Source organism: Microcebus murinus, chromosome 10 (assembly GCF_040939455.1).
Source record: "Microcebus murinus isolate Inina chromosome 10, M.murinus_Inina_mat1.0, whole genome shotgun sequence".
NCBI classification, from domain to species: Eukaryota; Metazoa; Chordata; class Mammalia; order Primates; family Cheirogaleidae; genus Microcebus; species Microcebus murinus.
Window position 1 is genome coordinate 47494313 of NC_134113.1, and position 17863 is coordinate 47512175.

The following is a 17863-nucleotide window of genomic DNA, read 5'->3' on the forward strand; positions in this document are numbered from 1 at the left end:
CGTCTTGGATTAACTTTAAAGGATTTGTTAATCTTCAAACTGAGTGGCAGGGAAGCACTAAGGAGCAGAGTCATTGCATTTACAATTTCTGGCTACTATGAATTTTACCTATATGACAGTTATTGACTACATGCAAATTTATTTTAGAAATTTTCCCAAGTATGGCAAATCAGAATATATTTGAATAGAAGTACTTTCTCTTTAATATAGAAGTGTGAAGAGAAGAGCAGAGAAATTTCATTAAACTAAAATAGAGAATGGTATTTTAAAATAATCATTATGAAGAGCAAAATACACAAAATTTTTCTGAAAATGTTCTTCCTTTTTGCACAGATTCAACTGTAGTCTCAGAAGCTCTAGTGCACTCAGCATTCTAAGTGTTCCTTTGCATTTGTGTTGAGAGTGGGAGGGTATATGGCTCCTCTCAAAGGACACACATTTGCTTTACATTAATAAACAATAAGATATTCTGAATTTACAAGTTAGGAGCCTAGAATTTAAAATTGCTTCACATAGTCTATTGTAGCATATGATCATTTGTACTATAACTACAAATGATCATTAAAGAATTCAAAACATACTACAGGCATTTTATTTTATTCTTTCCAGATTGCAGGGAGGTAAGAGGAAAAAGATGTCAATGGTTTCATTTTACAGGTGAGACTATACAGAGATTAAATAATTTATGTCCAGATCCCTGGTATAGCAGAACAAATAATAGCAAAAGCATCTCTTTGCTTCTGCATAGACACTATTCTAGTCTAAAAATATCCCTTATTTTTAAAATGTATATTATCATCTAATAAATTATTAATAAGTAATATTAATTATTTATGGTTTTTATTTGAGTTTGGGTAAAATGGACAAACAAGTGGCTTCAGAAGCTCAAAGGAATATTACTGATGATAAATGTGATCAGTGACATTTTTCTGGTTTTGTCTTCAAGCTATACTTACAGCATTAGTTTTAGGCTGTGGTTTCTACATCACTATAATATGTAGTAAAAAAAACTTAAAAAATGACAGTCAACAAAATAAGTTGTTGCTTTTCACTAAGAAACAAACTGGTTGAACAAACTTACCGCAACTCAAAATTTTGTGAAAATCTGTAGAATCATGCAGAAACATCTAGAAAATATTATTTCAGAAAAGTCTTCATTGAAGAACTAAGCACAAAATAAGGGTGCAACAGAAATATATAGTGATTGATTTATTAAAACAGGAATGTAAGGAACTGATGCAATTGTCTTATTACACAGAAAATCTTACCTATTTGAGACCAGTTATGTGGGAGGAAATGATTTAACAATATAACCATGTTGGCATTACTTAGAACAAATAAGGTCAATATTCTCATTTGCATAAATTACTCAAAGACCTCTAATAAATATGACCTTAGAATTTCCCTTATCAGAAAAAGGAAAACAAAAAGGGATAGCTTTGAAACAATGGAATCCAAATAATACAATTATAGCTCCCATTCACACATCACATTTGATAGTGTATTTTATTCAAAAATAACTCCATGGCAGATGTGAGAAAAACAAACAGATACAACATAGTCTGGTTCTTTAGTGAGGCTAACCTTGGTTTAAACCCAGGTTCTGCCACTTCCTATTTACGTAAACTTGGCCAAGTTGTGGGAACAATAATAGTATTAATATCTACCTAAAATGGTCACTGGGAGGTTTGAATGAGATTGTAAATGTAAAGAGTTTAGTGCTGTGGCTGTCACATACTAAGGATTATTACGTATTACCTCTTGTGGTTGTTTTTAATACCTGCCTTCTTTGTCAGTGACTAAGACCCACAAGATATAGCACAAAATCAAGGTTAACTAAATGCAGGATTTAATCTATTTTTCTCTATAAACTATCTCTCTCAATAGTTCCCTCTTAAATAGGATAATAATATTATCCTAAGTAATGTCTCAGTGACTTTAGAAAGATCAGTCTATAATCTAATTGAAAGTTGCCACAATTTTTAATTTAATACCTCACTTTAATTTGATTTTCTTCAAATTCCTCATTCTGCTGTGTCTGATAATTCATTCCTGCAGAGACTGCACAATTACTGTAAATCACTTACTCTATTTTGGTGTACATAATAGTTTTATTCATATCACTTTATTTCTCTTAATAATGGCATTCTGTATTGTCATGATACCACTTCTAATGCTTCATTTTGCCAAAGATAGTAGAAAAGCAAGATAATAGCAAATAACTCCTAATGGATTACATGTCAACAGACAAGAATTATAAGGATTGATACTGCTCTATTTTCTCTGGATTTAACTGATTCTGTACTAGTCTACAGAATCTAGTCTAAGAGTAAAACATATATCCAAAATGTATCACTTCTATAGCATAATATATTATGGGCCTCATCTTGTAAAAATAGCCACCTCATTTTTAATGGGCTTTCAACTAACTCAACTTCAAAGTATCTTTTATTGTTCTTACCAAGTTAGAAATTTTACAATAGTGTCAAGGTGAGCTTGTTATGATCTCATGCTTTATTCATTTGTTCTGTTAGGCACAATTATGATCATAGTTTATGCTGCAAAAATTACCAAGAACAAGTACAAATGCTAGCCTCAGTAACACAGATAAATGTATTCCAGAGGAACTATTTTGACCTGAAGCAGCTGAATACTTTTGCTTCAGCTATGAGAGTAATTTTATATAGTTACAGCTTAAAGTTAGGGCACTTTGGGTAGATAATAGAAATGATACTAATTTATGAAAACCGACCAGCGAATCAGAGAAAGGAAAATATAAATGATGAAATTTTCCTTATGAGAAAGTTCTTATAATAGAGTATTTAAAAATTACTGTTATGTTAAAAGTACTAACTTATTCTATATACACATATGAAATAAATGATTGATTGATTTATTCTTTGAAACATTCCCCTAAGCTTTATGACTTTATGACTCTTTATCAAGTACATAAAGACAGCATGAAAAAAAATCACAAATGAGCTGGTTTTAAAGTATTATCTATGTATGAGGTGGAAGAAATTCTCTTTTTCTCCCATTTTACCTCTCCATTGATGATTTCCATGTCTTAGAATATAGCATTTTAATTTTAGGTCTTTTAGCATTTAACTCAGCAAGCAATAATTCCCAGATTCCCTGTTCATCTTTGGAAGTATGGATGACTCAGAACTGGGTTGGAACGCTGCCTCTTCTCCCTGGAAATACCCACAGACACATCTCAGTTTCACTGCTGTTCTAGGAATCGGCCCAAATCATATAGCAAGTTAATTTTTTAATCTTTTTTTTCATGAATATATGACCCCTAAGAGTGGAATTAGACAAAAACTAGTTACTAAGCTGAAAACAGCCAAATACTGATTACTTAAAGATATTTTGAATCAAGCTGTGGCTCTTGGCTTGGAGATGAACCAGGATATTTTCAGTCTTTCCCTTGTTTTGCAGTTGGAAAAGTATATTCTCAGGTGCAGGCTGAGTGAAAGCTTCTGAGAAAAGTGGTAGCCTGGGCTTTGCCACAATGAGCAGTACACCTAGAAGCTGGCCTTGTGGGACAAGATGATAACAATGGCTTTCGTTTCAGTTCTTCCCCCAAAGTTAGTGTACAGCCTGCAATCTTCCCTATCCAGGGATCCTTAAAAGTTTGAAAATTATTGTCAGTGATAACACAAGAGTATGCGCAAGCTAATGATGCAAAGTGTTAATTTGTCTCAGTTGCCAAAGACCTTTAAATGTTACCGGATCTGTTTTGTTGAAATATTTTTGCATATTTTAAATGCATTGCAAGTGCTTTCTTTGCTTACCTACACTAAATTATTAAGCTAAATTGCTTCATTTAATTAGGCTACAGATTCCTAGTTTACTCAAACTTTTTAGTAATATTACAATTTTCCTAATATATAGAAAAACCTTTTACAGTCTGGGGAGTGAAATGACACTATCTGACTTAACTGATGTCACAGATATATTATGCCCCAGTGTTTACAGATGGGAAGAATCCATGAGATTCACTGAAGTGTGTCCATTCCCTTAGAGTTCAACTCTTGCAATGTTTTTCTTCTTATACTTAACTCTTTTGGAAGTGCTCAAGCTTGCATTTTCTTATGTAAAAGATTTTCCTAAGCTCCCTTTTGGCCTACTTCATTACTTGGCTTCACTTCACATGTTCTCATTTTTGAACTTGTTATTCTCTATGGACGAAGTTTTTGACATCTGCTTCTCTTTAATAATGAAACTCTTATACATCCTGGAATTACTCCTACCATGATCTGCTCACGTTTCTTACTTTTGCTATAGCAATTGGATGGGTGGACCGAGAACATCATTATGACCCTTGTTTTATTTTATTTTGTTTTTCAAGTAACTAGAAGTCTCAATTTTCTAATTCCTCAGTGGAACCTTTTTAGATTCTATCTCTTCTCTTCTCTTTTGTTAAATGTTCTTAGTGTCATTGTGTTTATTGTGAAACACATAAATATCAAGTCATAGCTATAAAGTCAGCTTTTTCAATAGGTAAAGAAGATGGAATAGATCCCTCTGGCCCAGAATTATTTGAATAAATTCTATAACATTCTACATTTCCAGTCTATGCAATTCACAAAAATGTTCATACTATTAATTTTAAATGGTGTCTTATTTATTTAGGAATTTATTGTTTGCTTATTCATTTGTAGAAAGATAGACCAAAGGAGGGGGAAATTTGGGACATAGTGGCAAATGTTACTTTATCATATATCTGTACATATTAAATGAGGAATACATCATTTTATTCTGAAAAAATAAAGTGTAAAAGCATATCACATATCTGGTATACCACTTCAGGATCCTCACTGGCTATTGAACTACTCTAATAGAATCTCATCTTTCAAAGAGAAAGAAGGCTCAGAAGTTTAATAGCCTCTATTATTAGCCTTTGCTCATTCTTCAGTTAGCTCCAAGTATTTAAAAGACAACGTCTGGAGCCTTTTTCATCAGTTTCATCAGTTCCAACTGATGCCATTTGGTGTCATACAGAAGTATACAGCTTTCCAGGGGCAGTGCTCAATTGGCAGTGAGAAATCATCCATGATTAATTTACAGAACCTATCCTAAGCATCTGGTAGTAGATTCAGGATAATGGCAGTAAGTGACTTGCAGCCAGGTGACAGGGTCTCTGCATTCTTCAGGCACAGAAGATGGTTAAAGAAGCTGAGTAAGGAGGGCTTGGAAGGGCCCAGTACTGCATGTTTTCAGGAAGGCCTGTCGTGCCAGGTACTTTGAAGAGTCAAACTGGGAGAGGAGGCAGTTTGGAATCAAATGGTAAGGGTTAGAGTAAGTAGAGGTAAGCAGCCATTAAGATTTTATTTCCATGTTATTTCACTGCTTCTTTCATAATCCTTCCCTTTAACTTTCCCGTCCAGGTGCCCAAATGCTCACATTCCCATTCCCAGGAGTAAAATGCCTGTGGAAGTAGAAGACGGATGGTGCTGCAATTGAATGTGGAGTCAGACTGCTGGGTAGCAGAATCTCAGCTTCCTCACGCCGAAGGAGGTCTGGCGTGGCTGTTCATATTCTAGCTAAGAAGGAGGTGTCCCGATGCAAGCACCTGGCATTTTCCCCCTCTTTGCTGCCCGGTCAAAAATGCTGCCTCTCTACACTCACTTGATTTCTGGATCATGGTTTGAGAAGCCTGGTTCTGCGGACTCCCTAAGTGAAATTTTCCTAATAGTGATTTCCTAAGGTCCCAGCTTAGCTGGTGATTTTGTAGCTGGCTGATTTGAAAGAGCAGAAGTGCATCTATTTGAAACATACTTAAGACCGACTTGACGCTGGGCAATGAGGATTCAGTGGAAAACCAGACGGACACAGATCCTGCTCTCCCAAAGCTTATCTTCTGGTGGCCGCAAAAGTTGTTTCCCAACGTCTGCGCTGCACCCATCATCAGTTCTGCCCAGGCCGAGGAGTCCTGACAGGGTGAAGTTCACCGTTCCAGCGAAGGAGAACACAGCGTTCCTGCGGGTTATTGTAAGCTGGCCTCAGCTCTCGGCTGACAAAATCTGAAAGAACATAAAATCGCAGAGCAGCGAAGGAGGCGGGGGTCTGTCAAAGTGGCTTCTATTAGCGTCAATACGGCGAAGTCAGGGGACCTCGCTGGAGCCTGAAAAACTTCAAGCCAAACAAACTCTGAGATCACACCTCCCACCCTCCACCCCCTCCTGTCCTGCGAGCCTCGGCCGCCGCCGCGGGACCGCTGCCCCCGGGCAGCCCAGGGGCGGCAGGGGGGCTCGGAGAGAGCGGACTCCGCGGTCTCTTCCCCTTCGTCCCCATCCCGAACATGGGCTTCGCCCTGGAGCGCTTCGCCGAAGCCGTGGACCCGGCTCTGGAGTGCAGGCTGTGCGGCCAGGTGCTGGAGGAGCCCCTGTGCACGCCGTGCGGGCACGTCTTCTGCGCCGGCTGCCTGCTGCCCTGGGCGGCGCGGCGGCGCCGGTGCCCGCTGCAGTGCCAGCCCCTGGCGCCGGGCGAGCTGTACCCGGTGCTGCCGCTGCGCAGCCTCGTCCAGAAGCTGCGCGTCCGGTGCGACCACCGCGCCCGCGGCTGCGGCCGCACGGTCCGGCTGCACGAGCTGGCGGCGCACGTCGAGCACTGCGACTTCGGCCCTGCCCGCCGCCGCCGCGGCCGCGGGGGCTGCGCCTCGGGGCTGGGGGGCTGCAGCCGAGACGTGCCCGCGCGGGGGGGCTGCGGGCCGGCGCCCGGGACCGGCCGGGGCGGGGGCGCGCGCGGGGGCCCGACAGGCGCCTGCTGCGGCGGCGGCGGCGGGCGGGGGCCCGGGCCTCGGGTTCTCGCCTGGAGGCGGCGCGAGAAGGCGCTGCTGGCGCAGCTCTGGGCGCTGCAGGGCGAGGTGCAGCTCGCGGCCCGCAGGTACCAGGAGAAGTTCGCCCGGTACATGGCTCACGTCCGCAACTTCGTCGGGGACCTGGGCGACCGCCGCGGCCTGGTAAGTGCAGAGAGTGAGGGCACGGGGGATGGTCGACTGGGGGTGGTGGGGGGGGGGGGGCAGAAAAACGGTTCTTGCTGGCCCTTCAGGATTCCCTGGAAGGGCGCATCCTTCCTTGCCATGAGGTAGGAAGCCTCTGCGCGCCTCACCACACTTCACTGTCATTATCTTAGGAAAGTATTAGTATTACAGTTCACAAGGATGGCCCCTTGCCCCTTGTGTTAGCACTGCAAAGAGTTAAACAGATTCAATTCCAACTTTCCCCCGGAGAAGCACGGATAGGGAAAACTCCTTTCCCATCCAGGCTCTTGTTCCCCATCTTTGACTGTCCTGCCCGCCGTCTCTGCCTGTTTTATTTACATCCTTGCCCTGTGCCTGAAGCAGATCCGACAAGGAAAGCGGGGAAGCGGGGACCTCTCCGGCCCTGCCTCTCCTCTGGCGCCGCCGCCAGCGCCCCCGCGGGCCTGGCCGCCGCACACCTGGGCATGGCCATGGCTCTGCGCGACGTGCTTGCTGTGCCACACTGCCGTGCCAGCTGTCTTCAGTTGATACTCAGCTGGGGACTATGAGGGATGTGGGGACCGGGACGGCCTCGAGGCTTGAGAGATGGGATATCTTAGACCTGCAGAGTCGTCACCCTCACTTTCCCTAGATAATTCTTCCCTGCCTCAGGATCTCTTTATTGGTGGAGAGTGTGAGTGTGTGTGTGTGAGTGTGTGTGTGAGAGTGTGTGTGAGAATGTGAGAGTGTGTGTGTGTGAATGTGAGAGTGTGTGTGTGTGAATGTGAGAGTGTGTGTGTGTGAATGTGAGAGTGTGTGTGAGAATGTGAGAGTGTGTGTGTGTGAATGTGAGAGTGTGTGTGAGAATGTGAGAGTGTGTGTGTGTGAATGTGAGAGTGTGTGTGTGTGTGTGTGAGTGTGTGTGTGAGAGTGTGTGTGTGTGAGTGTGAGTGTGTGTGTGTGAGAGTGTGTGTGTGAATGTGAGAGTGTGTGTGTGAATGTGAGAGTGTGTGTGTGAGTGTGTGTGTGAGTGTGTGTGTGTGAGTGTGTGTGTGAGAGTGTGTGTGTGAATGTGAGAGTGTGTGTGAGAATGTGAGAGTGTGTGTGTGTGAATGTGAGAGTGTGTGTGTGTGTGTGTGAGAGTGTGTGTGAGAATGTGAGAGTGTGTGTGTGTGTGTGTGAATGTGAGAGTGTGTGTGTGTGTGTGTGTGAGTGTGTGTGTGAGAGTGTGTGAGAGTGTGTGAGTGTGTGTGAGTGTGTGTGTGAGAGTGTGTGTGTGAGAGTGTGTGAGTGTGAGTGTGTGTGTGTGTGTGTGTGTGTGAGAGTGTGTGTGTGAGTGTGTGTGTGTGTGTGTGTGTGTGAGTGTGTGTGTGTGTGTGAGTGTGTGTGTGAGTGTGTGTGAGAGTGTGTGAGTGTGTGTGTGTGTGTGTGAGTGTGTGTGAGTGTGTGTGTGCGCGCGCGCGAGACTAGGGAGCCCAGTGGAGAGCAGCCACATCCACCGCGGTCAGAAGGGCCCCGCGAGCCCCCGGGCAGCGGCTGTTTCCCTTCTTTGTCGAAGCTGCTGGTCCCGAACCGCGCCCCGTGGACCGCCCGCTTTCAGACCGCATAAACAAGCCTCTTCGCAGCACCCCGTGTGAAGAGGCTTGTTTATAAAGCTGTTACTTCTCTCCTGGAGGACTTCTGCACAGTGTTTGACATTGTTGGCCGCTGCCATGGTGAGCAGGGATTTAGCAGAACTTGCGCTCCATTCAAGGAGCTGTTTTCATTCTTCAGCACTCGGGGGAGGAGCAATCCAGAAGGATTCCCATTTGGGACCGACGGCTTCGCACTGCCTCCAACTCAGGCACCGAGTTTAGAAGCTTGTCCTTGAACCTAAAAAAAACCATGGAAGTGAGAAGGACTAAAATGTTAAAGGGAAGCATACTCTCTGTATTAAAATATTGGTTGCAAGGATTTTTTCTCTAGTGTGTGTGTATATACATACACATGCATACGTGTATATATATACATATATGTAAATTTACAAAATGGGAAGACCCAGGGAAAAGCTGTGAATTATCAGTCCAGGTTTCCAGGTCTTAGGGAACCGATGGTTGATGGAAAGGAGCAACAGCTAGAATTATGTCAGAGAAATCCATGCAACAAGTCAAGCTATAGTTCTGAGAAGTGAGGAACAAACTGGCCCCGATTTGCAGACTATCCAAAACCATCTCTGTGCTCCTCAGAAATAATTTTCCACCACCAGTAGGGGCTGCTGTGCGCACTGCCTGGGGAAAAGCTCCTGGGAAAAAATGGTAGTGATGGTGGTAGTGGTGGTGATGTTTATGGAATTTTATCATTCCCAAGTAGTTTCCAAATATGTAATTTCATGAAGATAATAATATTCATAACCATGAGTAAATCTCATCTATTCCTGCACTATTTTATCTTATATTTAAATGAGTCTTTACTAATAAACAGGTTAAAGATATAACTACTATTTGTTTAACTATTATTTGGCCATCAGGAAAGAGATACATACTACTCTATCTAGCACAAATCTTATTTTTTTCTTATTTTGCAGGAATTATGCAAAACCAAGTAGGAATATTACATAAAATTAAAACTACTGTAACGTAACAGATCCTGCATTATAATAGCAAGCTGAATATTACTACTGCAAGCAATTTATAGATAATTCAGTGTTCCTTAAATCCTTTGAGACTTTCCAAAGTGAAAATTTTATGTAAAATGTTGCTAAGATCTGTTGACAATTTATTGTACTTTTCTGTAATAGAGAGAAAAATAAAGATACCTCCATGGTTAAACTAGAAATCTGTTTTAAATTACATTGAAGTCAGAATGAGATGATGCATTAGGATAAAGGGTAGCCTACATGTATAAAAATACAAAGCCAAAAAATTGGGTTTTTTTCCTCACATGCACGTTCTTTTCAAATTCATACTTTTGAAGTAAGTGTAGGAAGAAGTTAACCTGCCAAATTCAATCATCCTTAATTTTAAGATTTTTCTCCCTTTCAAATGTTAATTTAGTTATAGTTTTTAAAAAAGCTTACCATTTTTCTTTTATATATTTTTTACCTAGTTGTTCATTTTATCTCGTTTCTTCTAGGATGGAGAACATAAGCCATTCACTATCATGTTAGAAAGAGAAAATGACACCTTGGGATTCAATATTGTAGGAGGTCGACCAAATCAGGTAACTATCTTGTTAATGCATTACTCTTTCCTTATTAAATAGTAGAACACTTAGCTTTCATTTGTGAATTTTGAGTAAGAAAAACAAGTGGTTTAACCTTTAAAATTAGGCTTGTGATAAAATATCAGATTTTTCCGATGCATACCCAGATTTTCTTTTTGAGAAAAGCAAAAACAACAGTTAACAAACTTGGTTCTCTTTGCTACTTTAAAAAAAGAAAAGGAGACTACATTTCATATTTTCTCTAAATTTTATATTAATAGTTCCATTGGCAGACTTCTTAAATAAACCTATTTGATAATATGTATAGGCAACTTCTGTTCGATATTATTAGGCACTTGTAATACCTGCTTCTCCCTCTTACTCATTAAGTTAAATTACTCAGTTCTTAGATGCTAACACAGACTGAGAAGTTAAGAATATTTGTTGAATGAATGAACAAATGAACAATTGAATAAGGGATAATTATTTTCATAATCATACAAGAAATAACATATTAAGGCAAGATAGTGGATTTAAAATATCTTTGGCTTTCCAAATCAGATCCTTTATTTATTTGAATGATAATACTCTATATGTTGATGCCAATTGTTTTTCAAAATGCATATTATACTGTAGTTGCATAGTTCTTTTATATCCTTTAACTCCTACGTCAGCATAATTTTCAACATAACTGGAAAAAGGTGGTGAGGTTTTAGAAAATTACGTTCTTTAATTTTCCCAATAAACTGCATGAAATTTTTACATCCTGCATTGCAGATGTTGTCCAAAGAAACTGTCTTAGGGTTTTGGGCCATATGCTATGTTTAGGTTAGAATAGTAATGTCATATTTCCTACTTGTGTTTAGTATTTCAAAAACCTAGCAACTAATGACTGCTGTGCTTCTGTGTTTAAAACAGTTCCCATTAATTATGAACAGATAGAAGTCTTTTCATCATATCATTTTTGTTCTCTTTTTCTTTAAGGAATGTTTTTTTATAAATACTAGTTAGGTATTTGACATTTAGATGACAATGGACATTTTTAGGAGCCTCTCAAAATTCATGGTAAACAAAGCTAATAGAAGATAAATAATTTTATTTAACCTCCCATGAAGTCAAGTGACATTTAAAATCATATGATATATTACTAGAGGATGTTGAACATTTTCCTTAAATAAGTTTTACAATAGAATTGATTTCTTGTGACTAAAATGTCCCTTTTGTACCATACTGGCTATATGTTTGAGGTTTAACTAATCAAAAGGCACATTGCACTGGAAATATGTAAAGATTAGCTTTGAATGGGTTCCTTTGCAGTTTAGCGTTGATGTTTTGGGATTTTATACTTGAGTAAGAAAGTACAGTCTCCATTGTAAATAGATACAGTCAGAACTATGTTTTCAAATCTGTCACATTGTGAAACTAAATTATATTTTCAAAACTGTGACCACAACTGATTGAGATAGAATAGCATCAGGTGATGGTTAAGGGCACAGACACAGAAGCTCTTACTCTGTGACCCTGGTAAATTACTTCTCTCTGTGTCTCAGTTTTCTCATCTGTAAAATGGGGATACTACCAGTATCTATAGTACCAAACCTCATAGAGTTGTGGGGATAAAATGGATTGAGACCTGTAATGAACCTAAAGAACACTTGACATATAATAACCAATAAGTATTAGCTATTATATTTTCATTATGTTAATCAGCCAAGTGGCTGCCAGGAAAGACACACAGCCCTGCCTTAAAACTTAGCTTATGGCATTCTTCCTAAATCTGAAAAGCTTTTGCTCCACCCACTATAACCTCCTAACCTATCTCTCATTTTTCCTGTAAAGGTTCTTTCAAGTACTGTTTACTCTGAAAGCTTCAGGCTACCAGGGAAGTCTTCTTGGTGGCTCTTCTATGCCAATCATTCATCTTGTGTTCCATTTTTGGTTTTTGTTTTGTTGTTGTTGTTTGTTTAATGTACAGCTATCTTCTTGTCTTGATTATAAGCTCTTGGAGGTACCTGTAATCACTTAAAGGTCATTTTACCTCCAGAGACAAAAGCCTATTGTCATTCAAATATGTGTTTATATACTTGGTGAATAATGTTTGTGGTAAATTTTACTGTGAAAACTAATTATCTTTGATATAACTAACACATTTTTGTTAATTAATGGTTTCTTTTCTGAAATGATTTCACAAAGTCAATTTATTATTTCCTTTAACTTCAATGTGATAAATTATGTGAGTAATTTATAGTACAAATTGGTCATATGCTACAATAGACTATGTGAAGCAATTTCAAATTCTAGGTTCCTAACTTATAAATTCAGAATATCTCACTGTTTATTAATTTAAACCAAATGTATATCCTTTGCAGAGGAGCCATATACCCTCCCACTCAACCCAAATGCAAAGGAACACTTAGAATGCTGAGTGCACTAGAACTTCTGAGCATATAGTTGAACCTGTGCAACAAGGAAGAGAATTTTCAGAAAGATTTTGTGTAGTTTGCTCTTCATAATAATTATTTTAAAATGCCTTTCTCTATTTTAGTTTAATTTCTTTGCTCTTCTCTGCACGCTTTTATATTAAGGAGAAAACACTTCCATTCAAATATATTCTGATTTACCATAATTGGGAAAATTTCTAAAATAGATTTGCATGTAGTCAATAACTGTCATATTGGTAAAAATCAAATGATCATTAAAGAATTCAAAACATATTGTAGATATTTTATTTTATTCTTTCAAGATTTCTGGGAGGTAAGACCACAAAGTAGAGTTTTCTTTAGTGCATATATTAAAAATCTATTTATTTAGCTTGAAATTCATAATGAAATGCAACATAAAAGGCATTTTCTTGAGAAATAGTTCTCACATTGAATAGTGTCAGTGTAGCATTTTTCATGAAGTACTGAGTTTGGTATGAGAAGAAAGAACCTTACAAATCAGGAATTTTTAACTATTACCAGACTCTCAACTCAGTTACATACAGTGGGGAATAGATATGCTCTTTTTCCTTCTTTAACCTTATCACCCTCTTTACTTGCTACATCTCTTTAGAAGTGAGATTTTTTATAAATAATACTTAGGAGCCAATTGAGCTCACCTTTTACATGCTCTTTCCCCATAGCTTTTTGTGTGTACTCAAAAAATGTGAAGTAAATAGATAAGCTTGTCAGAGATGCTGGACTCATTCATTAAGACTGCCATCTTGATTAATGACTACTTGGTGTTAAATAAGTTAAAATTCTGTGCCAAATCCCAAGCTAAGAGAGTTGTATGTTTAAGGAGGATTGGCAATGTTACATTTAGTAAATTGTCCTTTATAAAATTTAGATTTTGTTTACATCTCTCTTTCTGCTAATGATTATGTTTTTTTATAGAATAATCAGGAAGAAACATCAACTGAAGGAATTTATGTTTCAAAAATTTTAGAAAATGGACCTGCTGACAGAGCAGATGGCCTGGAGATTCATGACAAAATCATTGAGGTAAGACAATAATAAAACATATATATGATCCATGAAAAAGATAATTGGCTATTTTAAATTTTCAAACTTCTTGCTTTATTTTGGTGTGGCACTTATTAGAATATATTTTCTAACTAGCAGTAGATGCATTATCGTTTTTTATTCCTTACAGAAAATGTAAAACTCTACAATGACTCTATATTTATTATTAAATATTGTGATAAAAGAGTGAAACACCCAGAGTTTCCAAATGTGTTTATGAATATCTCTATTTTAATAAATTGTCCCTCCCCAGGAACCGTGAAAATACTTGTATGATTATTAAGGGATTAATTTTTATAACATTTCAAAAAAGGATGATAAATCTCTGCTGCAAAACATTTTTAATGAGAAAATATTACTATCTTTTAAACATGTGATTAATAGGTTATATAGATAGGGTTTGGAATTATTTATTCAATGCCTTTAGTATTTCTTAGTGTGATGTGGTTACCTTGTTCATGTCTTTAGTGTTTACATGAAAGAAAAAGAAAAACATGTTTTTTCTTCCTATTGCAAAAAGCTGGAGAAAAGTCTTCATTTGCTGTAGAATTTATTGTTGTATTCTTGGGTAACAAAGTAAACACCTATATGCTTGTAAAATTGGGCTGTGGTAATGAATTTGGGGGTCATTGCCATCTGCTACCTCTGTCCTTTTGACATTTTATTAACTGGTTGACATAGAATTATTTGATATTACCAAAAATAATTAGGTTACTTTTGTCAGTAGATTTATTTCTAATGTATTAGTAGAGGTATAAATAGAAATTGGGAAGGTTTATGTGACTCCACTGTTCTTTTTGGAAAAATTCTGTTATTCTGGACTATATAATCACTAGTGCTATCTTTCTAAATATCCATATAGACTATCCAGATGGAGGCTGTTTTTCTTTATTAAACTTTGATTAAAGTTTTAGATTCTTATTCATTCTTTGTGCACTAAACAAAATTGAATTTTGAATAAATAGACCTAGAATAAGAGTAAAGAATATAGAAGGGCCAATAGTTTTCTGTTTTGGAACAAAAGAGTACTCAACATTTAGAAATTAGCTGACTAGGCATTTTGGGAATTTGTCTTTTGCTAAAAACTGTGGTTTTATGTTTTGTTTTTTAAAACCTAAAGAGCTCTCTTGTATCAGTCAAGATTTTCTCCTTCCAGTTGTATAGCCAAGAAAGTACAAACCTACTTTCACTGTAGCTGTCCAGTTTGTTTTGACAGTTTGCCTAGTGGAAACATTTACATGTTGTAGTTTCTAAAGTTAGAATTTTTCTATTTCTACTTGTGTTTGTGCAGTATGATTTAAAAGGTAAGACAATTTAAACAAAATGTTGTCCTTATTACTTTCTGCCTTATCTCTAAAGCATTTTAGTTTTTTCAGTTAAAAGGAAAATGAATTACATTTGATACTAATAGAAGGGCTGATGAAACTGAATACATACATTCAATTATACACACACACACCAGGACAGAAACATGCACTGATGATTTAAAAAATAATTTACTCTGGCTATAATGTTATATATGCTTCATTAATGTATTAAAAGAGAGAAAAATAAGTATTATTTTATGTTATGATAAACACTTTTGTTAAAACACATTGATTTTTTTAATGTAAAGAGGTAATTTTATAAAAACTATTGATGACAAATCAAGTATATCTAGACATCTATCTGGTACTGTTGCAAATATATGTCAGATTAACCTTATTTAAACCCTATAAGATAAAAGAGAAGATCAACCATGGAAATCCAAATGGAATTTATAATTAACTGTAGTAGTATTATTATTCATTTTGTTGCATATATTAGCAGTTAATGACAAGAGCTTGAAATTTGTCTCAATGATATAAATGTTTCAACATATCTTTCCTCCCAGGGTGTGCTGATAATATATATTTGTGTATATATATATTTGTGTGTATTTGTTATACCTCTATAATGGATCAATGCGACTATATGTGCAGTTAAGAAATGAGTTAGATGATGTGCATATTCTGGAATGCTATCTGTTAAATAGCATGAAATATTTTAGAAGGAAGGTTATTAGAAATAAATCTCTCATATTTAGTTGCTCGGTGATGCTACCAGCTTTTTGAGTGAATACATATTTGTGTGACTTTAGTATCTAGTTAAACAAGTAGCACGTTTGTTCTTGTGTATATATTTGTTTTATAAAAGATTCCTGCATACCAATTAATGTTAGAAATATTTGCTTATCAGTTATTTGAGTTCATCTGTCATTATAGTATTAATCAATTGTAAGCAGTTTATAGCTAATGGGAAATTGATACAAAATGTATCAATTAATTAAAAATGTGCAGAGCCACATTTTAAAAACAGATTTTTAAAATAAAGACAATAGTTTCTTCCCATTTTGTGTTCAATTATTTGTTAATGGAACAAACTTAATGAATTATTTCTTTCAGTTTTTGTATTTCAAATGGCCATGCTGATTTAAACCTAGTGCAACAAATATATTTGTTAAATATAAAGAGCAGAAATAGTTCATTTATTGTGAAATTACCCATATGACTTAACTGCCACAATCTGACACATTACTAAGTGCGTGGAATTCAGTGATATGTGACTGAAATAAAAAATAGAAACTGTAAGAGGGTTCATTTTTTACTCATAGTCAAGATATACTAAAAAATACTTTGTCTAGTTAAGTTCTTGAAGCACACATACAACATGTTTACGAATTGTTTTTATAAAATAACAAAATTTTCCTGAGTCGTTTGCATAAGAAAGGAGGTATGTTAAAGGTTTGGTTCTATTGATAGTTAAAGAGATTTTACTAATTCTAATAAAAATATTGGTTATAACAATTTGCCACAGTTTAACAAAGGCCAATGACTCCAAAAGCATTATTTTTAAAATATTCTGCATTCTACTCAAACTGGTCAAAGTCACAAATCATAAAAGAATAAGAAAATCACAGTCATGAGGTAAATCCATGTTGTTTTTCACACAATACAAGGCAAATTAATTTTTGAGATCAGAATCCACAAGCAACCATGTTGACCAGTTTCTAGCTTTTTCCATATCCATATTTGTTAAAGTATTTATGTGTGTGAATTTTTAAAAAGAATCAACTGTAATATTTGAGTTACAATATTAGATGTCAAAATGTCACTGAAAACTGAAAAGGCAGAAGATATTGTTGAAAGCATTTTCAAACATCACAGATATTCACATAGACCAGTAACTCAGCAGTGTATGTTGGAATAAAAGCACCTTTTGCGTGTGTATTTCACCCTTTCAAGACTCAAAAGGACCATGGAAGAGATCCTATCAGAGACTTGGACACAATTCTGGAAGAGGACAATACCACACATGACCATGGTTATCATCATATTAAGAGGCCTGAGGGGTATGTGAGAGGGAGTTTAAAGTTCACTGCTGCTGTCAGCAACTGTTCCTCTATTATTTCTTTGATGCTGATAGCAGGCAATGCAACCATAACCCCAGAGTAGGAAAGGGCGGCTGGCTAGTCATTCATGGCTCTTTGTTCATAGTTTTTTTTTTGAGACGGAGTCTTGTTCTGTCGCCTCCAGCTAGAATGCAGTGGCATCAGCCTAGCTCACTGCAACGTCAGACTCCTGGGCTCAAGCGATCCTCCTGCCTCAGTCTCACAAGTACCTGGGACTACAGGTACACTCCACCACACCTAGCTAATTTTTCTATTTTTTGTAGACACCGGGATGGAGGGAAGTTTCCATTTTTGCTCAGGTGGGTCTTGAACTCCTGGCCTCAAGTGTTCCTCCAGCCTTGGCCTCCCAGAGTGCTAGGCTTGTTTACACTTTCTTCTCTCCTTCCCCCAGTTCCTAGCCAATGCTTTGTGACAGGAAAGTGCTACAGGCACAGTGTTTACCCACCCTTCTCTCAACTTCTAGAGACCAGAGGGTGGAGCTGAAGGTCCATGGGGCCTCTGAGATGGACAGTTCAGAGCACAAAGTAGAGTTTTGTTTAGTGCTTATATTAAAATCTATTTATTTAGCTTGAAAGTCAAAATGAAATGCAACACAAAAGGCATTTTCTTTTACTTTAGTAATAGTTCCCAGCATTGAATAGTGTCAGTGTAGCACTTTTCATAAAGTGCTGAGTTTGATAGGAGAAGAAAGAACCTTACAAGTCAGGAATTTTTAACTACTACCAGACTGCGAACTACACTTTCTTTTAGTTTTGTAACATTATATCCCCTGAATTTTTG

At 37.5% G+C, this 17863-nt stretch overlaps 1 protein-coding gene across 1 annotated transcript in view; it reads left to right on the forward strand.

Moving 5' to 3' along the window:
* The first annotated feature begins 5681 nt into the window (after positions 1–5681).
* PDZRN4 (PDZ domain containing ring finger 4) overlaps positions 5682–17863 on the forward strand; it is a 371080-nt gene continuing 358898 nt past the window's right edge. The window contains exons 1-3 of the mRNA XM_012743615.3: positions 5682–6967; positions 10079–10165; positions 13525–13632. Coding sequence (XP_012599069.3) covers positions 6308–6967; positions 10079–10165; positions 13525–13632 — 855 coding nt within the window. The 5' untranslated portion in view covers positions 5682–6307. The remainder of the gene's footprint in view (positions 6968–10078; positions 10166–13524; positions 13633–17863) is intronic.